At 36.7% G+C, this 26,115-nt stretch overlaps 1 protein-coding gene across 5 annotated transcripts in view; it reads left to right on the forward strand.

Annotated features, from left to right (window-relative positions):
• The window catches only part of GK (glycerol kinase), a 69,517-nt gene that overhangs the window by 38,446 nt on the left and 4,956 nt on the right, over positions 1-26,115 (forward strand). For 3 of the 5 annotated variants that reach the window (XR_014258762.1, XR_014258763.1, XR_014258764.1), the window contains 10 exons: positions 2,266-2,308; positions 2,786-2,866; positions 15,378-15,456; positions 16,243-16,339; positions 17,013-17,097; positions 17,636-17,756; positions 17,867-18,010; positions 19,348-19,428; positions 22,261-22,347; positions 24,171-24,377. Coding sequence is in view for 2 of the 5 variants with exons in the window: in XM_082446473.1 (XP_082302599.1) it covers positions 2,266-2,308; positions 2,786-2,866; positions 15,378-15,456; positions 16,243-16,339; positions 17,013-17,097; positions 17,636-17,756; positions 17,867-18,010; positions 19,348-19,428; positions 22,261-22,385 (856 nt within the window). In the remaining 3 variants the exon portion in view is untranslated. The other 2 variants (XM_082446474.1, XM_082446473.1) reach the window with 2 other exon arrangements.

Here is a 26,115-nt window from a genome sequence, read left to right on the forward strand (position 1 = left end):
GTGATTTTTGAAGCAATAAGAATAGATAAAATTACCAAGAAAAAGTATATAGGTAGAAGAGATATTTAGAAGAAGGAAGAGATGAAGGGATGTAGAATTCAGACAAATAGAATGTAGTCAGTCATTAAAGTGGAGATCCAGTGTAGAGCTGTTTAAGAGAGGGGCTTGGTCAGCAGTGCAAAATAGTACAAATAAGTCATGGAGGTTGAGAATGAGAACAGGCCATTGTACATAGAAATCAGGTCTTCAGTGGTGACCTCCAAGAATGAAGTTTTAGTAGAATGCTCAAGATGGAAGCCAGGTTGCAAGTGGCCAAAAGAGATGCGGGTAGGTAGAGAATAGAGACAGCAAGACAGAATGTGCTTTGCAAAAAGGCAACTATTCAGGAACGGGAAGTGAAGTACGTAGTTTGTGAGGTTAACAGGATCATGCCAAGTTTGGGGAATTTTGTTTGTGTTTTTAAGTTAAGTTTGTGTTTTAAGTGCCTCCTCCCCCCAGAGGCCCTAAGTGTCATAGAGGAGTCCTTCTGCCTCTTTCACAGCTTCGGCCAGGGCCACTCACGCTCCCCCTGTGTGCCATCTTTGTTTGGCCCGCTTCTCCGTGGAGAATAGCAAACAACCTTTACCTTTCCAGAGCTTAGAAAAGTCAGACGTCTTTCTGGGATGTTTGAGGAAGGATTGGTAGACCATGTAAATGCTGAAAACCCCATATATGTTTGATGACTGGGAAGAAAAAAATAATAAAATTTAAGAGGAAAATAATTGCCTGTACACTGTTTTGAAAGCTGTGGCCTAAATGTAGCAAGGAGGTCTCTTCATATGTTGATAATGCTCATTAATTACTTATCAAGTATATACAAACTTAAGAATTCACTTTTATTAAGTACCTTGAGCCTCTGCATCAATTTCATACTTTAAGACTTGTACACTACCATTCAGTATACAGAGTGTTTATATGGGGACTAAATCAGTACAGATTTCTCCTTTAAATAGTGTGGAACAGAAAATTAACTTCCATTTTTACGAATATTTATTAAAGGAGATTGACTTAAAATATATAGCTTTTTCAGCGTCACAGAAGTAAAAAGGCGTAGCGATTTATGTGTTTGAATTCGTAAATATATTATTACCCATACCTAGTGTTATTTGACTGGTGTCTTTGAAAACTTAGATATTCATGAATCCCATGCAGGCCGACAATCAAGCAGAAGAGATAGACGATCTTGGGCTAATTCTTATTCACAACAGTGGTGCCTGGAAAAATGTTTATCAGAAAAAATTGCCCTGGCTTTCTGTTTGCTCCACAGGACAAACACAGCTGAGGGGGTCTGTTGGCTTAGCACTGACCGGTAGCAGCATCTGCTGAGATCCCGCTGCCCACCCCTAGGCTGAGCGCTCCCCCTCCTCCCACCTACCCTAATGAATGTGGCAGAGCACAGCAGCAAGGCCCGTGGGGAGGGAATCCCAAACAGGGCAGGATAGCTGTGGAGAGCCAAGGATGATAGTCACAGCCAACTCATTTGAAAACCGTTGCCATGTGACCCTTACTGATATCAGTTTGGGCTGCTTATCTGCCTGGCACAAGTCAAAATCACTCACTCATGTCCAAGCGCCAGATTTGTTGCAGAGTCTGAAGCTTTTGCTGATAAAGCTGTCACAAAATAAATTCAGTTCTTCCACGGCAGCTGTGTTACGTGCTGGCTATGACTCTCCCACCAGTGTTGGTAGAACGCCCTGTCCTGCACAGAGAATGGGGAAAGTAGACCAGCAATAGCTTTTCCCTCTGGGCCCCTCCTTTTCCCGAAGTCCACCTACACTTTCCTATACCCTGGACCTACCCCCTCTCCATGCCAGAAGTTTATGATTGTGCTAATGATGGAGCTAGGCTGGCCCGCCCCATTTCTGAATGCCTGTTAGTCATGATGCTTCACTCCATGGGGATTAGTAGCAATGTAAGTGTGACAGAATTTAGGATTTATTGTAACTCAGTGCTATTTTATAAACACAGCCCTGGGCTATGACTAAGTGCCAAATACTATACTTGCATTTTTCCATTAGGATTGCACTAAGTACATTTTCTTCTAGACTGTTCTTTAAAACATTATTCCAAAGAGTCTGTGATGTTTGTTAGCTTTTAGAACTTTTCTAAAACTTTAATATAAATTACTTTTATTGTTCTAAGTTAAATGTTAGTTTTGTATTATTAATGTTTCATCATTTACTTTTAATAAAATTGTCCTACTGTTCATTCTTCCCCCAACTATAGGTATGGAACAGGCTGTTTCTTACTATGTAATACAGGCCGTAAGGTTGGTTTTTTTCAAATTAAAAGATTAGTGAAAGTCTTCTTTAACTTCATATAAATAATACTTGAGCATAATTTGCTATTAAGTTACTTTTGAGTCAGGAGCTTTTATTTAATTTTTATCAGGGTTTAATTTAGAGCTCAGTAAAAAATGATGAAAATCACTACATTTGAATGGTTCTTGTAAGAACCATTTTAGGTTCTTTGAATTTTATATGTGTGTTTTTAATTGTGTTAGTGGGATGTCTACACTAGGACCTTGTCAGATTCTTAATGCAAATCTAATTTGGAACGAGGGATAAACTTTTGTACTGTTTAAGTGTACTGTTCTTAGTACTGGTAATTTTGACTTTTAAGATCTATTTTCTAAATTGTTATATTTATTGAATTATGTTGTAACTAGATCATTTTTGCTTTAAAAATATTCTAATGCTATCTTTTTGTTTTCCTGACTAATGAAATCTTTTTCTCTTTCCTATAGTGTGTATTTTCTGAACATGGCCTTCTGACCACAGTGGCTTACAAACTCGGCAGAGACAAACCAGTGTATTATGCGTTAGAAGTAAGTACATTTCATTCAGTATAGATAATGTGACAAACATTCAAAGCTAATGAAAACCACAGTGTTGTCTGTAAGAATGAGAAGCAACTCATCTGTTACAATTTTATAATGACATTGCAACAATTCAGCCACATCTTTATTTTTATTATTTATTTATTTATTTTTGGCTGCATCAGGTCTTCTTTGCTGCACGCAGGCTTTCTCTGGTTGCAGTGAGCGGGGGCTACTCTTTGTTGTGGTGTGCGGGCTTCTCATTGCAGTAGCTTCTCTTGTTGCGGAGCATGGGCTCTAGGCGCGCGGGCTTCAGTAGTTGTGGCGCACGGGCTCAGTAGTTGTGGCACATGGGCTCAGTAGTTGTGGCGCACGGGCTTAGTTGCTCCCTGGCATGTGGGATCTTCCCGGACCAGGGATCAAACCCGTGTCCCCTGCACTGGCAGGTGAATTCTCAACCACTGCGCCACCAGGGGAGTCCCCAGTCACATCTTTAGGCTCCACTTCCAATTCTAGTTCTCTTGCTATTTCTAGTTACTTCCTAGAAATAGTGTTGAACCTCTCAAAGTCATCCATGAGGGTTGGAATGAACTTCTTCTAAACTCCTGTTAATGTTGTAATTTTGACCTCTTCCCATGAATCACAAATGTTCTTAATGGCATCTAGAATGGTGAATCCTTTCTAGTAGGTTTTCAGTATACTTTGCCCAGAATAGATCCATCAAAGGAATCACTGTCTATGGCACCTCTAGCCATACAAGATGTATTTCTTGAACAATAAGACTTGAAATTCAAAATTACTTCTTGATCTATGGGCTACAGAATGTATGTTGCATTAGCAGGCAGGAAAACAACACGAGTCTCATTGTATGTCTCCATCAGAGCTCTTGTGTGACCAGGTGCATTGTCAATGAGGGAATCCTCTTCTGAGCATTAGGTCTCGACAGGGAGTTTTAAATATTCAACAAATCATGTTGTGAACAGATGTGCTGTCATCCAGGCTTTGTTGTTCCATTTATAGAGCACAGGCAGAGTAGATTTAGCATAATTCTTAAGGACCCTAGGATTTTCAGAATGGTAAATGAGCATTGGCTTCAACTTAAAGTCACCAGTTGCGTTAACCCCTAACAAGAGAGTCAGCCTGTCCTCTGAAGCTTTGAAGCCAGGCATTGACTTACCTTCTCTAGCTATGAAAGTTTCAGATATATCTTCTTCCAGTATAAGGCTGTTTCATCTACATTGAAAATCTGTTGTTTAGTGTGGCCACCTTCATTAATGGTCTTAGCTAGATCTTCTGAATTACTTCCTGTGGCCTCTACATCAGCACTTGCTGCTTTACCTTGTACTTTTATGTTACAGAGACAGTTTCTTTCCTTAAACTTCATGACCCAACCTCTGCTAGTTCCAAACATTTTTTCTGAAGCTTCCTAATGTCTCTCAGCCTTCATAGAATTAAAGAGAGTTAGGGCCTTGCTCTGGATTAGGCTTTGGCTTAAGGGAATGTTGTAGCTGGTTTGATCTTCTATCCAGACCACTCAAACTTCCTCCATATCAGCAACAAGGCTATTTCACTTCTTTATCATTTGTGTGTTCACTGGAGTAGCACTTTTAATTTACTTCAGGAGCTTTTCCTTTGCATTCACAACTTGGCTAACCATTTGGGGCAAGAGGCCTAGCTTTCAGCCTATCTCAGCTTTAGACATTCCTTCCTCACTAAGTTTAATTATTTCTATCTAGCTTTTGATTTAAAGTGAGAGACATGTGATTCTTCCTTTCACTTGAACACTTAGAGGCCAGTGCAGGGTTATTAATTGGCCTAATTTTTTTTTATTAATTAATTAATTTATTTATTTTTGGCTGTGTTGGGTCTTCGCTTCTGTGCCAGGGCTTTCTCTAGTTGCGGCGAGCGGGGGCCACTCTTCATCGCGGTGCGCGGGCCTCTAACTATCGCGGCCTCTCTTGCTGCGGAGCACAGGCTCCAGACGCACAGGCTCAGTAGTTGTGGCTCACGGGCCCAGTTGCTCTGCGGCATGTGGGATCCTCCCAGGCCAGGGCTCGAACCCGCGTCCCCTGCATTGGCAGGCGGACTCTCAACCACTGCACCACCAGGGAAGCCTGGCCTAATTTCATTATTGTTCTGTCTCAGGGAATAGGGAGGCCTGAGGAGAGGGAGAGAGATGGGGAACGGCCACTTGGTGGAGCAGTCAGAACATACACATTTATCATTAAGTTCGCTGTCTTATATAGGCACAGTTTATGGCACCCCAAAACAATTACAATAGCAACACCAAAAATCACTGATCACAGATCACCTTAAACAACTGTAATAATAAAAGTTTGAAAAAATGTGAGAATTACCAAAATGTGCCACAGAAACACAAAGTGACCAGTTGCTGTTAGAAAAACGGCACCAATAGACTTGCTCTGTGCAGGGTTACCACAAACCTTCAATTTGTAAAAAACACAGTACCTGTGAAGCACAATAAAATGAGGTATTCCCCACTGTGGGATTTGTGCCTCCGTGACCATAAACACTGTTTCTGCTACTCTAGCCTGAGTGTTCATTAATTTAGTCTAATAACCCCATCATATCACTGGCTCCAGGAGCATATATTAAAATATCTAGCTCTTTTTCAAATGAATTATTATCAAGTCAAGTCGATGCCATTTTGTATTTGCACAGATGATCTTTTGTTAATCTAAATTGAGGTCTTTGTTTCTTCCTGTTAAATTTCAGGATAGTAATTTCAGCCTGTTCTGACACAGTCTGAATGCTTTTTCACTCTTCACACTGTTCCTCTTCCAGTTTTGTCTCATCTGGAGACTTAACACATAAGCTTTATGATTTCGTTTTGATTCATGTAATTTTTTTTTTTAGTTTCATAGAATTTTAAAGCAGAGAGGGGCAGTAGATTAGATGACAACAGGCTTTGCTGCACCCTGCTGTCCCCTTGTTTTATACATGAAGAAGACAAGTGAAATTGGAGTCATTTGGCCAAGGTAGCTCGACAGCTAGTAAGTAGCCAATCCTCGACGCAAATCCCGGTTATTGGGCATCAAAGTCTAGATGCCTAGGCCGCTCCACTGTGCCATCTCCTTCCTTGTAAATCTGAGTATTCAGGGCTCCAGTCTACCAAGTCCAGTGTTCTTTTCACTGCATCTCCCATATGTCACACCCTTCTACTAACCTAGCAACTTGGCCACAACACACACACACTAGTATGTTAACAACAATAGATAGAATCTTTTTTCTTTTCCGAATTCTTTTCAGTTAACAAACATTTTGTAAAATTAAGAAAATCAAAAAAGAGTGCAGAGAATAAAGCTAGGTGGGAAAAACTTATTCTCAGTGAATTCATGCAAACTCCACCTGGTCACACTGCTTCCTTTTTGGGCAAAGTGCTTACAGAGCGGATATTTAATACCCATTTCTTTCATTTGACAGATTGTTGTTAGGCTTGGCAATCTGAGGTGTTCAAAAAGTAACTTTCTACCCTTTTTGAAAACTGAAACTATAACTACCCCTCTTAGTTTTTAGTCTTCTTTCATTCTCCCTCTGCTGATTTGGAAGCAATATAACGCATTTCTCATTTTTTGTTGTTGTTTTGGGGTTTTTTGGTAGTACCTTCAAAATAATAACTATATGTTTTTCTAAGAGTGCTTATAATTGTTTAGTATTTTTAATAACCACCCAACCATGATGACGACCTTGAATGCTTTACCCCTGCAACCTCCATCCGTAATCATGTTATTGAGTTTAAAATTTTCATTTCCCCTTTTTCTTAAATATTCAATAATTCATACTGTTTTCTTTTCAGTCAATCATAAATCATATCAATTGACATATTTTGTCAATTTCTGTGTCCAGTATCGTTTCTTTGGTCCCAGACCTTTTATATCGTCCCCCCCACCCCCAGTTTTTTCTTGCTGAGGGATAGCCTTTCATAGTTCATAGAGTCTGGGGCGGTGAGCCTATTCTTTTTTAGGTTTGTCTTTATTTTGCTCTCTCTCTGGGGTGGATATAAAACTCAGTTGTTTTATCTGAATCCCTTCTGGCCATTTTTTGATGCTGATGAGACCTTCGCTGCTCTGATTTAAAAGTGGTTCCTTTGTAGATAGATAATCTGGAAGTTTTAAATGTTATATCCTTATCATTGATGTTCCATAGTTTTACTATGATGTGCCTGAGTTTGGATTTATTTTTACTTATTCTGTTAGGTACTTGGATACAAGTCTGTCTTCAGTTCTGGAACATTCTCAGCAATTATCTCTTCAAATATTGCTTCTCTACCATTACCTCCATCCTCTTCTGGAATTGCTATTATACGGATATTGGAACCTTCCAACCCACCCTCCATGTCTCTTAACTGCCCTTTTATATATTTTTAATCTCTTTGTTTCTCTGTGCTGCATCCCTGGTGAGTTTCTCAGTATCTACCTTACATTTCCAAATTCTCTCTTTAAAACAAACAAAACAAAAATGTTTTAATTGTGAAATGTAACACATGTATAGAAAAAAATGCATAAAACATCAATGTACAGCTTAACAAATTATTATAAGAAGAAGACCCATGTAACCTCACCCAGGTCAGGAAACAGAAAACTACCAGGAACCTTCTATGTGCCCCTCCCAATCACATCCTCTTCCCTTTCCCCTAAGTTAACCCTGCCCTGACTTTTATTATGATCCCTTTCTTACTTTTCTTTACAATTCTAACTCTTAAATGTGCAACCCTAAACACGGAAGTTAGTTTTGCGTGTTTTTAATACTTTATATATTAAAAATATAAGAGAGAGACTGAGTAATACAGTATGCAGTCTTTGATCTGGCCTCTTTCACTCAACATTTTATTTGGGAGATTCATCTGTGTTGTTAGATATAGCTATTGTTTCATTCTTTTTCATTACCATGTGTAAATACCACCAGCAGTATATGGGAACACGACTTTGCCTATTTTCTCTGTCTATTCTACAGTTTATCTCATCTATTACATTTTTTAATCTCACTCAGTAATTTCATTTCTAGAATCTTTAACTGGTTATTTTTCATGTCCACCTGATTTTGTTTTATTTCTCTTTTCTTTTGATTTGTAATTCATGGGGTTTTTTTCCATGGAAATCATACCTTAATCTACCTCTTTGTGTTTTTTTGTTGTTACTGTTTTGTATTGTTGTTGTTTTTTTCTCTTTTTGGCGGTGCTGCGGACACGCAGTGTCTTAGTTCCCCGACCAGGGATTGAACCTGTGCCCCCTGCGGTACAAGCGCAGAGTCCTAACCACTGGATTGGAATGAATTCTATTCCAGATGTTACGTTTTGTTGACTGATGTCATTTTTTCCCCTTCCATACATTTTCATTAGAAGTGATGCTTGCAAGCTAGCATATGATATGCTGTAATGTCTAATTTATGTAGTATATATACAAAGTATATATTTTTTTTAATTTAATCAATTTTTAATAGAAGTATAATTGACTTACAATATTACATTAGTTTTAGGTGTGTAACATAGTGATTCAGTATTTTTGTCCATTACAAAATGATCACCACAGTAAGTCTAGTTAGCACCTGTCACCATACAAAGTTATTACAATATTATTGACTCTGTTCCCAATGCTGTATATTACATCCCCATGCCTTGTTTATTTTATAACTGGAAGTTTGTACCTCTTAATCTCCCTCATCTATTTCACTCATTCTGCTACCCCCTTACCCCCTGGCAACCAGCATTTTGTTCTCTGTTTCTATGAGTCTATTTCTGTTTTATTATGTTTATTCGTTTGTTTTATTTTTTAGATTCCACATGTAAGTGAACGCGTGCTATATTTTCTTTCTCTGATTTATTTCACTTAGCACAATACCCTCCAAATCCATCCATATTTTCACAAATGGCAAGATGTCATAATATTCCATTTTATATATATTATAAAGCTATCCATTTTATCCATCTATTAATAGATGCTTAGGTTGCTTTCATATCTTGGCTATTGTAAATAGTGCTGCAGTGAACATAGGGGTGCATATATCTTTTCTAACTAGTGTTTTTGTTTTCTTTGGAAAAATACCCAGAAGTGGATTTGCTGTATCGTATGGTAGCTCTGTTTTTGATTTTTTGAGGAACCTCCACACTGTTCTCCACAGTGGCTGCACCAACTTACATTCCCACCAACAGCGTCCAAGAGTTCCCTTTTCTCCACATCCTCGCCAAAACTTGTTGTTTGTAGTATTTTTGATAATAGCCATTATGACAGGTATGAAGAGATCTCATTGTGGTTTTGATTTGCATTTCCCTGTTGATTAATGATGTTGAGCACCTTTTCATGTGTTAATTGACTATCTATATGTCTTCTTTGGAAAAATATCTACTCAGGTCCTCTGTCAATTTTTTAATCAAATTGTTTGTTTGTTTTTGATGTTGAGTTCTTTGTATATTTTGTATATTAACCCCTTATGAGATATATCATTTGCAAATATCTTCTCCCATTCAGTGGGCTGCCTTTTCGTTTTGTCGATACCTTCCTTCACTGTGCAAAAGCTTTTTAGTTTATTTTCACTTTTGTTTCCCTTGCCTGAGGAGACAGATCCAAAAAAATATTGCTAAGACCCGAGGTCAGAGAGCATACTGTCTGTGTTTTCTTCTACGAGTTTTATGGTTCCAGGTCTTGCGTTTAAGTTTTTAATCTATTTGGAGTTTATTTTTATATATGGTGTGAGAAAGTAGTCCAGTTTGATTCTCTTGCATGTAGCTGTTCTATTTTCCCAACACCATGGCTGATGTTTTAATAATAGATTTCTTCATGTATTTTGAAATTTTCCCTTCCAGCCTCATTTTCCATTAAGCCAATAGCCTTAGTCAGCACGTAGACAATTGCTTGTTTTCCAGTACCGCTACACAAGCAGGAAAGCACTACCTAGCCCCTGGCTTCAAGCACTGACACTATTCCTGATCTTACACAAAGCACTTCGAATCCCTTTCCTCTGCAGGAGTCAGCTCTGGCCACCACTCCTGCTCCCTGACACATACAGAAAAATGAATTGGAATCCATCATGCCTGTGGCCTCAAATCCTGCTTAGCCATGCATTTCTGTTTCTGTCCACATCGATGCTAGTCTCTATTTGAGTTAGCACGTGTTGTTTTGGTTTTTTCTTTTTACATTTTGCCTGTTATCCTCTGTTAGGGACAGAGGTGATTTTTTTTTTTAACAATGTAGTTTGTTTGTTTGTTTATATTTATGGCTGCATTGGGTCTTTGTTGCTGCGCACGGGCTTTCTCTAGTTGCCGCAAGCGGGGGCTACTCTTCATTGCGGTGCGCGGGCTTCTCACTACAGTGGCTTCTCTTGTTGCGGAGCACGGGCTCTAGTCGCGCAGGCTTCAGTAGTTGTGGCTCGCGGGCTCTAGAGTGCAGGCTCAGTAGTTGTGGCTCACGGGCTTAGTTGCTCCACGGCAGGCATGTGGGATCTTCCCGGACCAGGGTTCGAACCCGTGTCCCCTGCATTGGCAGGCGGATTCTTAACCACTGCGCCACCAGGGAAACCCAGGACAGGTGATTTTTAAAGTGCAAACTCATCCATCTCTGTTGATAGGGATGTTTACCTCTTTTTTATCACCAAGAATATTAACATCTCTGGGTCCTTATTTCATTATTAGTAAAAAGGAATTGGGACACATGATGCTTCAGTTGTTTTGAGACTTTAAACTCGTATTAAACTGCTAAAATTTGTCCCACTCTTAATAGTTGGAAAATTTTCTTAGTGGTGGAAGATACTGAAGCAAAATAGAGCAAGAATTACCAAAATAGAACGAGTAGTTCTGCCTTCCCTCTGCCATCTGTGCACTATCTTCCCTAAGCTGTGCTTTTCCCTTCCTTGTTCATCTTCTTTTTCTTAATGTTATTTCACAAAACAAAATTCTTTTGGGGGCCTTTAATCTGATTATGAACTTGAGCTTACTTTGGATTTGAGACTTCCACGTTCTGTATTCTGTCACTAGGATATAAGTTCCCTGAGGTCAGAATATTTATCTGTCTTGTTCACCACTCTATCCCAGAGGCTGGCATATAGCAGACACTTAATAAATATTGTTTATATACCAAATCCTATGTTATGCCATTTTTGTCTATTTAAACATGAGCTTCAAAGAGGATTCCTTATATCCCCCCATTGTTTTCTTTGAATGTCCTTTTTCTCCTCTCTTTGGTATGATTTGTGATTATATTGTTAAGTTTTTGTTTTTGGAGTTTTTCATCCCTCTTCAGCCAGGTATTCCATTTCAGGTATAAGTCTCATATATTAGTTAACTGTTGCTGCATAACAATATTACCACTGATGTAAGCGGCTTAAAACCATACCCATTTATTATCTTATAGTTTCCATGGGTCAGGAGTCCAGGCAAAGCTTAGCTGGATCCTCTGCTCAGGGTCTCACCAGGCTGCAGTCAAGGTGTAGGCTGAGGCTCCAGTCTCATCTGAGGCTCCATCTGCTTCTAGGTTCATGCAGATCATTGGCCAGATTCAGTTCCTTGTGGTTGTAGGACTGGGGGTTTCAGTTTCTTGCTAGCAGTCAGCCAGAGGCTGCCCTCAGCTCCTAGAGGCCGCCTGAAGTTCCTTCCCATGTGAGGACTTAACGCCAGCAAGGGAGGGAGAGAGTCCAGAAAACAGGTGTGATAATCTTATGCAACGTAATCACATGCATATCATCACATACGTCCCATCACCTTTGACATGTCCTGTTGGTTAGAAGCAAGTCATAGTCCCACCTCACTCAAAGGGAAAGGATCATGGAAGGCCATGAACAGCAGGAGGCGAGGATCATGGGGGCCTATAAACATTGTTTATGGACTTTTCTAAGATACTTTCTTGGAAAGTGTACTTTCTGAGCAATAAGTGTAATTCCCTAACTGGTTATCGAAGTATTAATGATACAGATTACATTTCCTAAATGCTTCCCCAATTCAACTCTGTGCTCCTGTTCTCTTTTCTTTGCAATTAAAAATGCTATAGAGTTAGATTTTGCATTTGTAATCATACAGAAGTTAAGTACAATATAAGTTATATATGTAGTGTTACATATGACTGTAGCATACACAAAACTATGTTTACTGTGCCTAATGGTTGATTTTAAGCAATTTACGGATAATCTTAATTTTACATAATTTTTCTCCACACTTACTGATTTTAACCATAACTGCATTATAATATACATCCTGCATCCTGAAATATCTACTTTATACAGATACTGTTCATGGCAGTGGCATTCATGTCAAGGAGCTTTTGAGGGAAAGTATGTTTTCCTACTATGACATTATATCAGATCTACTTGATTATTTTTAATCTAATCTTCGCATAGCCTGTTCCTTAGCCTTTCACTTTCCAGGCTATGTGTCTAGTTTTTGAGTAATTTATTTCTCTTGTCCGGTTATCATAGAACTTCTTCTTTTTACCCTCTCATTTCTATTATGTTTTTCTTAGAGAGCCACTATTAGGTTTGTGTGCAGCTTTCCCAGTGGATCGTGACTTAGAATAAGGGTTGATTCATATTTATAGTTGATGAGCTGAAGTATTGAATGTTTATATTTATGATATAATTGACAGTAACTTATTTGATAGCAAGTAGACAGTCACCTTCTATCTATCGTTTTAGGTTTCCATTCCTGTACTCTTTTTTCTGCCCATCTTCAAAGCATTATACCATCTTCCACTTTATCTCCTGCCTCTGGATTCAGAAGACTACATCTTTTGTGAATTTGGAGATTTCTCTTATTTTTATTAATTTTTAAAAAAGCTATACCAAGTATTATATCCTGATACCAAAATTATATACTTCTTTCAGATAAGTGTTTTTTATATTGAACCTACTTCTTCGTTCAGTAACAAAACACTCCTGTGTACTCCTGATGACCAAATTTAGAATAATTTTCTTTTGGAGCCTTGACAGTGGCTTTATATTTTTTTTTCTATTGTTTTAATCTAAAATAATGCCCTCTGGTCCTCAACCAGTTACCTTTAATGAAAACCTTGATTTTCCTTTTACTGCAACCACATTGCTTCCTCTCAAAAAAAATTGAGCATGTAACATCCTGCCCTTTTCAGTGGAAGTGAGGTACATCGGCATTTGATTTCCCAAAATATAAAGTTCCACTAGCTGGTAGCTGCAAGACCACTCCACTAGACTTCTAGCTCAGTGGCTTTTTAAAATTCGTTGCTTACTCACCTAAAACTATTGGAAATATACACATTTCGTGGTTAGATGCCATGTAGGACCAGTGTCTTTTTGAGAGTATAGAACATCTGTGTTTCCATTTAGATCTAGAACTGTGCTGTCCAATATGGTAGCCACTAGCCACACCTGACTACTGAGCACTTGAAATGTGGCTAGTCCAAATTGAGATGTGCCGTAAGCATAAACGATATACCTGATATCAAAGACTTAGTGAAATATATACAAATAAAAGATCTCAAGTTTTATATTGATTACATGTTACAATGATAATATTTTTAATATATTGGGTTAAGCAAAATATATTACAATTAATCTAACCTTTTTAAATATGGTAACTAGAAAATTTAAATTACATGCGTGGCTCACATTATATTTCTATTAAACAGCATTGTTCTAGAAAATCTTAACATATTTTCTAGCCTTTGGCAGCTACTATCTCTGAATTGTTTGCTTCCAGAGGATGTGTGAGAGTTGAACTATTGTCTCCAAAAGCAAACAATTTACTTAGTTCTCCTTGATGGTCCCACTCTGTACCTAAATATATAATATATCAAAATTAGGAAGTGTATTAAGAACTTTCTTTTTTGGGGCGGGAGAGACATTGGGTTAGAGTCCCTTGTCAGGTGTTTGCTGAATTGTCTTTGTCCTATTTTTAAAGTCTGGTTATATTTGCACAGGGATGTCAAATCTATTCCTCAAATAATTTTTTATAGCTGAAAATTCACTGTATAAAAAGAGCAGCTGTGATGTTTTGCCAGCTTTGCAGTAGCATATAGTGACCTGTTCTCACAGCAGCTATGAATGATAGGATGCATCAACATGTTCAGCATCTAGTTTGTTTACATCCTGAAAACTGATGGCAAGAAAGGGTAACCATTTGTAATTCAATTAATTTAATTGGGGACAGGGAGGCAGGTGACATATCAAAAACATTCTGCTTCCTACACTTAATATTACCTGATGTTTTGGTTTGGGGTGACTCTGTGGAAGTAATTTACATTAATAATCTATATGAAGAAAAACAGAAGGAAAAAGATAATCTATATGAATGAAGCATCAGAACCAAAAAACTTTTTGTTTGGAATTCCTAATGGTTTGTGCTGATACTTCTTTTGCCCCCAGAATCTTTTTATACACATCTTTATTGAGATGTAATTCCCATATCACATGATTCACTCTTTTAAGGTGTGTAATTCAGCGTTCTTTAGTATATTCACGAAGTTGTGCAGCCATCACCACAGTCTAACTTTAGAACATTTTTATCACCCCAAAGAATAACTCCATCACCTCAACCCTAGGCAAGCACTAACCAACTCTTTGTCTCTCTGGATTTGCTTATTCTGGACATTTCATATAAATGGAGTCATACAATATATGGTCTTTCAGTTAGCATAATGTTTTCAAGATTCATCCATGTTGTAGCAGAATTTCATGTCTTTTCATGGCCAAATAATTTTCCATTGTATGGATATACTACATTTTATTTACCCATACATCAGTCAATGGAATTTGGCTGATACTTTTTTAACACTTAAAGAATTAAAGAAGCTAATATTTACATTCAGTAAGAACCTTCCTGTGTACTCCTGTATACTTCCTGTATTGAGCCTCGTCGTAATTTCTTTAGGTAACTGTTGTTATAGTCACCACCATTATATAGGTGAATAAATGGAGTCTCAGAAAGCCTAACTAATTTGCCTAAGATCACATAGCAGTTAAGAACTAGAACTCGGACTCAAACTAGTTCATCTGACTCCAAACTGTGTGTTTTCTTCCTTATTGTCGTAGCCATACAACCTCCTCCACCCCATCCCTTGGTGATTTTGTTGGAAAGAACAATTACTTTGTAGTTAGCTTCTTTGCTAACTTTTTTATTGTGGTTGCTAGATTTAATATAATGTTAGCTATGGGAAATGGGCTTGAAAAAACTCTCAGGGTGGCCTTTCCCAATAACTTTGTGGATAAGATGGGAATGTACCCTGGGTGATAATATACCTCAGTAGTTTAGCAACAGATAGAACAACTGTACAAGAAGCAAACTGCTCAACACACTGGTGTCCACCTACGGGCACAGGCGCAAGGGTGTACTGGAGGGCTCTCTTCTCTGTCCTGTGAAAAACTTCTGTAATGCCCTAGATAAACAATGTGTGTAGTAAAAGACCTAGTTTATGATATTTGTAGAAGTCCCAATGTTGAAATTTTTGAATTTTATCCATCTGGTAGTGTCATACACAGAGAATATGCTCAATCAAAACTTTTTATTGTGATAACGTATATTCTGTGTCGGATTCCTTTTTACCCGTAGGGTTCCGTAGCTATAGCCGGTGCTGTTATTCGCTGGCTCAGGGACAATCTTGGAATTATAAAGACCTCTGAGGAAATTGGTGAGTATGCTCTAACGAAGGGCTAGAATCTAAATAATAAGAATTTTCAATATTTTCCCCTTGCAATCTGTTAATACATGTGCTTTGCCCCGTATGTGACATTAAATTATATGAACCCCTATTATGAGTTTGATTTACACATAAAAGACTATTTTGGGAAGATTTAGAAAACAAATTGACATCCTTAGTGGTGGCTATTAATAAACTGGCACGGTAGGGCATAAAAATCACCCAAGTGTAAAACTGAACACCAAAGATTGCCAGAATCTGCAGTTAAATTTATCTGATGAGAAAAAGCTTTAAGTCTTATTAGAATGAGAACTAAAACTCTCCAGTACCTGTAATTTACATATTAATATGGCTATTTTCAGACAATGGATAATTATTTTGAACCCCCCACCCACTCTCCATCTACTTGTTTAATTTTGCCTGAAGGTGAGACAATCAGGAACACATTTCTGATTAGGGACACACTGAAGGCCACTTCTTCGTCTGCTAGTCAGCAACCTTAAAAATAGTGGAAATAAGCTAAAATACCTTAACGAAGCTAATCCAGTTCCTTTATTTCTTGGGCTGGGTTACATTTTACTGGGGGGTATTCAGTGTGGAGAAATTTGCTTTTGTTGTTCCTCACATTCTGCTGTAATTAGGAACATTTTGCTGTACTAAATAACAGGAAACCAAAAGCTCTGTCCTAATTTTTTAAACACGTGTGTTTATTGACGAAAATAAGTAGCATATAGTAGAGTGATTTTTGTTTGTTTGTTTGTTTGTTTTTAACGTTAGAAAAACTTGCTAAAGAAGTAGGTACTTCTTATGGCTGCTATTTCGTCCCAGCATTTTCAGGGCTATATGCACCTTATTGGGAGCCCAGTGCAAGAGGGTAAGAATTGAAAATAAGGTATGCTTTTGTCAGTCTTGATTTATTTACTATATTAGCTAATAACTTATTAGTTAATAGTTTTCTATTTTCAAACGATTTTAAAGTATTGAGGAAACCTTTTACACTTGGCAAGTATAATTTCAGAACCTTTAAACTCCAAGAAGTTGGGAATTCCCTGGTGGTCTGGTGGTTATGACTCCGAGCTTCCACTGCAGGGAGCACGGGTTCGATCCCTGGTTGTGGAACTAAGATCCTGCATGCCATGCGGCATGGCCAAAAAAAAAAAAAAAAACCTCCAAGAAGTTATAAATCACCTGACAAATAAGCCCCCACCATATCCATATTCATGTTAGTGTTATTATCTTTTATCTTCAAGGCACCTGCAAGTTATGTCTCAAAGGGACATCATCTAGATGAATATTGATTTGGTTTTATATTACTGTCATCTATTCGGATAGATCTTGAACTTTTTCGCATGTGGATGCAGCATTGTAGACTATAAGGACTTTCCAAGCTACTTAATGTTTATGTCCAGTTTTGTTTTTTCTAATGTCCTATTTCCCCCCCCCCCTGTACATTTCTACCTACCAAATTCAGTCTTTCCATATTTAGGACATTTCCAGTTGATGACTCATTTATTCCACTCTAATCTTAAAAATCTTTGTATTTTTAGGATCATCTGTGGGCTCACTCAGTTCACCAATAAATGCCATATTGCTTTTGCTGCATTAGAAGCTGTTTGTTTCCAAACTCGAGAGGTAATAAATATGGGCCCTTTTCTTGTACTTAATCCACCTTTATTATTCCTAAACAAATTATATATTAATGCCAGAAATTTATTAAAATTTATAAGCTTACTAAATATTTAATCAAAAATTAAGCCTGCCTAAACATTAATGTAATAACTGCAAGTTTTTGTTCTTTTCCCAGCTGTCATTACTTTCTAAGTTCCTGTTAGCTGCCAGGCGCTGGGCATTTTACAGTTGAGGGGATGCTGAGTGGTGCATATTAGGCAAAGGGGATAGTAGCACAAACATAGGCACCATGGCAGGAAATCAGGGTGCAAAATAGAACTGTTTGGCTTGACTGGATATAGGGGTGAGTGCAGAGGTGTGGTGAGAGAAAAGGTTGGTTGTAACCAGATCAAGGCGGGCCTAGAAGACCAGCCTAAGAAATCTAAATTTTTATTCTGCAGGCTTTGGGGAGCTTTTGAGTGTTTTTGAGTAGAAGATGACTATTTTCAGAGATGTTACTATGGAGTACTTTAGTTATGTTCATTGCATTGGTTTATTTAAGATTTTGGACGCCATGAACCGCGACTGTGGAATTCCGCTCAGCCATTTGCAGGTAGACGGAGGAATGACCAACAACAAAATTCTGATGCAGCTACAAGCAGACATTCTGTATATCCCAGTAGGTTAGTAAGCCTTCATTCCTTTAAACTCCAAGACTAATGTTTCTTTGGAAGAACTGGTTTTTTTAGGCATATGTAACTGCAAAGATACTGATGTAGCTCTCTCCCCTCAGTGAAGCCCTCGATGCCCGAAACAACTGCCCTGGGAGCTGCCATGGCAGCAGGGGCTGCAGAAGGGGTTGGCGTTTGGAGTCTGGAACCTGAGGACTTGTCAGCTGTCACAATGGAGCGGTTTGAACCTCAGATCAACGCTGAGGGTACTTGTTTTTTTACATTTTTTTTAATTGAAGTATAGTTGATTTACAATGTTGTGTTAGTTTCAGATGTTCAGCAAAGTGATTCAGTTATACATACATATATATATATTTTTTTCAGATTCTTTTCCCTTACAGGTTATTATAAAATATTGAGCATAGTTCCCTGTGCTATACAGTAGTTCCCTTTTGGTGAGGGTACTTGTAAAGATTGAAGATTGGTATACTGTGGAAAGTGAGAGAGAGTTTGCTTTTCTGTTTATTCATAAGTTGAGAAAGTAAATAAGATAGCAAATGCTACTGTTTCAGGTTTGGCTACTAAGCATATTTGGATACACTGAATGAATGTGAATGAGAGGAATAGTTCCCTATTTAAAAAAAAAACTTCTATAATCACCTTTCTACCATTCACTTCTAGCGTTTACAGTCCTTTCATGTAGGGGGATAACACTGCCACACTATCAGTTCTAGCTTGTTAGTGTAGCCTTTCCTGACAGTGACAGGGGAGATATATCGGCCACCGACCCCTCGTGTCTGCATCGGATCATCTTTGGTGCCAGTGGCCAGTTTTAGGACAGGATTATGTGGGGTAAGGGATATTCTGATAACTTTTAAACACAGCAGGGCTAGCCTGACAAAAGCAGCAACAATTTAAATAAATGAGCATTAAATATTTGTCTTACTGTCGTAATAAACAAAGCTAAGCCACAAGCTCTGACCAATACCTGTATTAAATTTGTGTATGAAAATAAGGTTTTATATATTGAATTTGGTTTTAAACCTTTTTAAAAACCTACGTATAAAATAACGTCAACGTGGATTTTGTATGATATCCCAAGCTCCTCCACCCTCCCAAAAAAGAGAAAATAGGTCAAGTAGGATTCCCCTTTCTGATTCATTACCACTTGCTTGTGAATGGCCTGGTGTTAGCAGGTAGCCTGTTTCGCCATCTCCCTTCATCGTGCAGACCAGGCTGAATTTCCCTTCAACTTCCAAGCAAGCTTCTCTCCCAGTCACTGGTAGTCACTAGCAACCATAGTCTCCGGAATCTGAGTCCTGGTAAAACTCCATGTCAGCTTAATACAATGTAACAAACATCAGTTTAATATGTGTAACAATTTGTCAAGAATGCTGAGTGAGGGACTTCCCTGGCAGTCCAGTGGTTAAGACTCCATGCTTCCAATGCAGGGGGCGCAGGTTCGATCCCTGGTCGGATCCCACATGCTGAACGGTGCAGCAAAAAAAAAAAAAAAGAACGCTGAGTGAACATAAGTGTGGTACTTAGAACATCTCAGTAAACTGCCTTTCTTATGTGTGGTTTTCCTACCTTCTATGTCTAGAAAGTGAAATTCGTTATTCTACGTGGAAGAAAGCTGTGATGAAGTCAATGGGTTGGGTTACAACTCAGTCTTCAGAAAGTGGTAAAAATGTTTTTATTATTATTGCCACTTTGCCCTAGTATGTTAAATCGCTTCTTTAAGTATCTGGCCATTTATACTTAGCAAGGCTGCTCTGAAGAAAAGCATCATTATAAGCTTATAGTTTCTAATGTTTTGAAAACACTTTAAAGTTCTAAACATAAAATGTAAATTATCATGTTGATATACATACTTAACTCTGTCCTGCCATATCTTTCCTTATTAGTTTATTCCTGGTACTTCAATTGATAACTTAGTTTTCTAAAAGTAAAATTATTTCTAGTCTCTTCTTAATGAAAAAAAATCAACTAGACTTTTTTTTTCTTCTTCTTCTTCTTAGTGTCTGACTTTGCCTTTCTGGGGGGCTGTCTTCATGACCTGAACCAACCGAAAGCTGTATTAATTTCAGAATATATTTCACTACTTCCTAGACTGCTTCCAAGCCCTTAGTGAGTGTATGTTATGAGAACTCATTGGAATCAGAGGAAGAAAAGTACCAAACATAGTAAATTAGAAATGTCATAATTGGCAAATGCTCTTGGCAGAACATAGAGGACTGTTTTTTTTTCAGTCTCTTAGGTGGGAAAGTATTTGCCTTAAGTAAACCATTTAATTGTAAACAGCCCTGAGCTGCATTTAATATAGAAACAGCCTTAAACATGCCTTTAATATGGCATAATATTTTAATTCTTTGCTAAATGCAAGATTTCGAACGTAATGAATGAAACAATGGTCAATAATATATTGAAGCGTATAGTTTAATGGAGAAGAGAATATAAATGAAATATAGCCTGCCTTCCAACCCCAAAGCGAGTATAGAACCACTTGTAATGTATCTGGCTTTTAGGAGAAGCTTCTGGGATCATCTAGTACCACAGATCACTGTGATCTGTATTTTCAGTCCTGGATGTTCCTACTTGAAGCTTTTGTTTATTCTCCTAAATAAGCTTTAAGCTTAATATCCATTTTCTCTAAATCTTTTGTCCTGAGACTCACCTTTCTGTCTAAGATAGTGGCAAAGCCTTTCTTGCTAAGACTGTTTGCAGTTTTGAGACCCTTTATAGCTAAACTTCTCAATCATAGGTATTTTTGTAGCACAGTGCTAGTTGCTTTGAAAGATAGACATGCACTCGATTTATTTTCTGGTTGCCCTTAATTAATGGCTAATGAAAATGAGTTATATGATTTCTTTGACAAGTTAGATTTTTTTTAAACGGCACAGGGACTTCCCTGATGGTCCAGTGGTTAAGACTACGTACTTCCAATGCAAGGGGCCTGGGGTTCGATTCCTGGTCAGGGAGCTAAGATCCCATATGCCACGTGGCATGGCCAAATAAAATAAGATGGCACAATCCTACCTGTTCCCTCACTCCACTGCCCCAGCTGCCTCCACGTCAGTGCCACACATCCTTCTCCTTCCTTGCAGTTGAAGATATAATTTTAATTGCAAAGTTCCCACAAAACCAATTGATCGTTTTCTCTCTGTTTGCTTACCTTACCTGTCAGTGAATTTAAAATGCCAAGAAAAAGTTGATAAAAGAAAATAACATGATTCTATTGTTTCTGCCATCAGCATTGATGATAAAGTAATTTGATTTTTTGAGAGCTTTCGATTTTTCAAACTTTGTTTTTGTTTCAGTTAGGCTGTAGTGGATTTAAGGCAAAGTTTGAAAAAACTTTTGAGTAGATTTATGAAAAGCACTCATGTATAATATTTTGAGAGTCTCTAAACTGTATAATAAACAGGCTAATAATATTCAATTAGTGAAATGCTGATTGTATTCCTTAAACAATATAAGCTATATAACTGTATGATTTATCAATAAGCTATCTGATAATAGCAGTACAGACAGAATCCTATTTTGATGATCTTGAAAGGATATTGGAATTGCTACCTGGTCTCTTATCCTCTTTAAATAGGTTTAATTTATGGGAAGAATATTATGTTAGCTTAATTTCCAAAGCATTTTGCCAGTTTTGAAGCATTCATATTTATTTTCTTGTTTATAACTATATTTGAATGGATTGTAAAGAATTTTTAACATACATTCAATATGTTTAAAATGTTGTAGAAGTGATTGGGGGTTTGATATTTTTTGGAGAGAGCTTATCATAAATGATGACTTCTTGGCTTTGTACTCCAAACCCACCAAAATATTTTTTCAAAGAGTGTTAAATATTCTAGATATATAATTTTTATATTCAAGAAAAGCATCTATCTATCTATTCTTGGAAGGGCTTCCAAGAGAATTCAGGTTGGAAAATATCAAAACAATCGTATTCTCAGGCAATATTTTAAAATGTAGATTAATACAGTTTGGTTTTTTAATTATACTAACATTAATATTCAGGTGCATTTCCTTATACACCAAGTCTATTTAAAAAAGAAAATGAAACCAGTAGGGTTTGAAATTCATTTTCAGTAGACGAATATAACTCTTCTCTGATAGCCAAAGGATCTATAATTTGAATTTGAGGGGAATTGGATTGCTCATTTAGTATCTTTTGGGGAAGAATCAAGAAAGCTAAAATCAACAGCCTCCCAAAAAGTTCTCCATCAGCTTTGGCTTTGCCAGTGGAAGGTTTATGTTGGTCTGTATGTTCTATGTTCTTGGCTACTTGTGGCATGCTATCTGTATTGTTTGTTGACTGTCATAAGCCTCCAATATTGATTCTGTTTTTGATTTGAAGTAATAACTCTTTGCTAGCTTTTATGAATATACTATTTTTATAACTTTTTTTTGCTATCATGTGATTCTTAACACAAATATTGTAATTATGTGTCTCTCTTTTGGTTTGCTTGACTGGAATTCCCTCCTACTTGGATGACCACAGGTGACCCTAGTATCTTCTGTAGTCTACCCTTGGGCTTTTTTATAGTGAGTAGCATGGTAATGTTAATCGGAGCAAGGTACCGCTCAGGTCAGTTCCTCTTTACATTAGACAATTGTATTAGTTAGCATTAATGTATTTGTGTATGACTCAGCAGAAAGTTTTCGGTGTTTTTCCTTCTTCCTATTCTTAGGAACCTGGAAAATCTATTAAAGGTCTAATTAGTTAGACCAATTGATCTTTGGGGGCAGTGACTCTGCTTTTATTCTCTTTTTAGTAGATGATGATTTTCTTTGAGGGGCTACATTCTGCTGTCAGCTGCAACAATAAGCACAAGTGAAAGTACTACTGTCAATGCTTAAATGAAAGGACGTTCAGAGTGATAGATGAAATTTATAGTATTTGAAATCAATTAAATTGGCTTGCAAATGTACATAAGTTGTTTTTCATACTTAATGAAAATCTGCTACACAAGTCTTAATATTTCAATTCTGGTAAGAATTTCAGCCAGAGTATGTTAGCAGAGTTTCTGTAAAACTCTACAGCTAGGGAAAATTTACCATCACTTTTACTTTAGTTAAGAGAATACATTTGGTGAAATGAAGCTTTTTAAAAAATTATTATTGAAATAAATTGGGGTCGAAATTCAAACTGAATTATTATTTTGCATATTAACTTCTGAATATTCTTATAAGAGTAAAATTGCTCAGTATTTTATAAAACACATTGCATAACCTGTATTAATTTAAATATAATAATCATTTTTGGAAGATGTTGCTGATGATAGCTCTCAGTTTTTCTTCAAATTAATGGCCTAAATGGAAATGACGTATTTCATATGTTGCCAAGAAAGTGAAACGTTTTAACAATCTTCCTAATTAAGGAAAGAGTTAAATTATTTTTCTTAATTAATTAGAAGATGACCTGGGTGTAAAATATAAAATTTTTTATTAATATGGGAGAATATCTGTTTATAGAAATCTGACAAGCATTAATCAGCTTGACATCATCACCAAAGTGCTATATACAAATATGGAATGAAAAGTTATTTACATCAGCAGAAATGGGATGAAAATTATTTACATTAGCAGAACATTAAATTATCTTTTAATTAATGATAAAATTTGGGTTACTTGCATGAGAATTTAAAATTAGATTGCCTTTTTCTATATTCTTCATGTTCACGATAAATTTGTTCAAATCTTCTGCTTCCATAATAATCATACCTTATGTTGGTATTAGTGCTTTACACCTTACAAAGGGCTTCTGTATACATAAATCTATACAGAACTAGCAGATGCTTATTTTCTTTCTGCTTCTTGGGAATGTTTGGTGGAACAGTCCAAATATTCCCCAGAAGAACTGTAGTTTAAATTTATTTTTTTTTAAATGCTGTTTGAGGAAAAGTTCTATTTTTTTTCTTTACCATGAGTTTTTTTGGCTGCATAATGATGGTCTGGAAAAGGAAAGAAAATAACATTGCAGCTGAATGTTTTCATTGATTTTTTTTTCCCCTTCTGTTTCTCCTTTGATACCAGTACAGAATGAAAAGGCTTGGTCTATGAAAATTAGGATATGTAGCATATCTCTAAGCTAAAGGATACAGTAAGTGTCCAAATTCCTAGGCTTCCAAAATAGATATGATTGCCATCTTTAGGATCTCTCTTGGTAACATATGCTGAGATTTGAGAAGAATGGGGATGGCTTGCCTTGGTAAACAGTTAGCAATAGTGTTTATTTGCTAATTTTGGAATTGACTCAGTTATATTTGTTGCACTTTTACCTGTGAAGCAATATTTAGGAATCATATGGAATTTCTAGCTCAATAAATTATTTAATTGTCTTCATTGTTTTAACTCCTGAATTGCATGTATATTATTATTGACATATATGATTTTTGTCCCCCATTTTAGGTATGCCATAAATACTACCGACTCATGGATTCCAAAGATGCGAGCTCTTTAACTATCGAGAGAATCCAGTGATTCTGTCTCTTAATGTGATGACACTATTCATAGACTCTGATTTTATTTATAAGCCACTAGCTGCATGACCCTCCAAGTAGACCTGTGGCTTGAAATAAAGAAAATGCAGCAGAAAGAATGCTATAGAAACATATGGTGTGTTTTTTAACATCGGTAGTTAAGATTGGACCAGCCACCTTTGGGGCTGACCCACTCCTTTGCCATCATTTCCTGCCTCATTCCCTCTAAGATCTAGGAAGAATTCAGATCCTGTCCATTGGAATCTTTATCACATATATTCAAACTCTGATGGGCCAGGATTTGATTCCTGCACTACACATGCTTGATTAAGGGGCTGTTACTAACGGGCTAAAAATTTGTGACCTTTTGTTTGCTTCTTTTTAACAGACCCCCCTACCCAAAGTCCTCTTTTCTGCGTATTAGGGAGACCACAACATCTTCACTGAATGTTTAAATGGAAGCCTCTACTAAATTCTTAAAATGGAAATTTAGTACCCTCATTGCTTAGGTATTTCTCTGAAAAGTATTTGCCAAAACTGAAAATTCTTCATATATTGTATTTAACGTGGTCTCACTAATTACACTGAATTGCTATCTGGATCTTATAGGGAAGGACACTTTCCTTTTTCTTTCTTTCATCTCTCCTTTTTATATATTTTTTTACTTTGTATGTCTAACATACATGCCTATATATTTTATATACCGAGGGTAGCCCATTTATAAAAAGAGTACGTGTTCTCACTAATTACACTGAATTTCTGTCTGAATCTTATAGGGAAGAACACTTTCTTTTTTTTCTTTTTGTCTCTCCTTTGTATATTTCTTACTTTGTATGTGTAACATACATACCTTTATATTTTATATACTGAGGGTAGCCCATTTATAAATTAAGAGCACATTGTATTCGGTAGGTTATAATGGGGCTGGTCTTAAGTGGACCTCTATGTGTATAAATATTTTGGAGAAAACAGCTGTATACATTTTTGGGCAATGGTTATGCATATTATTTACCAGGAGAAACTTTTTCTTAAAGAGCCAACATTTAAAATTTAAGTATATGTTCTATGTCAATAAAAGAAAATATACTTTATTGTGACTATAATTTCTTATACCATACTTTTATATGCTAAAAAAGAAAGAAAAAACTGGAATACTACAGCAAATATTGTTTTCAAATACAAGCACTAGTTCATATAAAGTTATTTTTCCTTTGACGTAATTTTAGACATATTTAGGATCCTTTTGAGGGGATGTCAAAAAAGGTTAAAATACTTAAGTGGGAAAAAAAAGCCAAGAATCTTTTTCCACCCAAGTATGTTATCAATTGCTGATAAGCAATTAAAATTTCTATTTGAGATGACAGATAGTTATCTCTGCTTATTGTCATATTACAACTGAAAAAAGAAAAAGGTTTTATTGATAGAAATGGCTTCCAGTAAAACCAAGAATTTCTTTCTCCCCCCACCCAAAACCAAGAATTTCTCAAAAAATTTAATGTTATGTGTTGTAAAAACTTACCTAATCTAGCTTCTTAATGTCAATTTTAAAATATCTTAAAATTAATTTCTGTTTACTACAAACAAGAAGATACTGCCTTCTAATTATTTTCTTCCATCAGCGATGAAAATGGGAAAGTATTTATATATTAATATAAAAGGTTTTGTTTTGTTTGGAATTAATGGTAGCTTTCATTTGCAGTTCTGATTATGCTGTTTCTAAATTATTGAATCTGCTGGGTTTTATTGATACAGCTGCCACTTTAGTGACATAAATATTATAGAAAGGTACTATGAAATTATTACTTTGTAGCAAGGATACTTTTAAACATAATTATGTTTCTACAAAGGTAGGTTGAGTTAATGTAAATAGTTGT

This window comes from Balaenoptera physalus (genome assembly GCF_965194825.1).
Source record: "Balaenoptera physalus genome assembly, chromosome: X".
NCBI classification, from domain to species: Eukaryota; Metazoa; Chordata; class Mammalia; order Artiodactyla; family Balaenopteridae; genus Balaenoptera; species Balaenoptera physalus.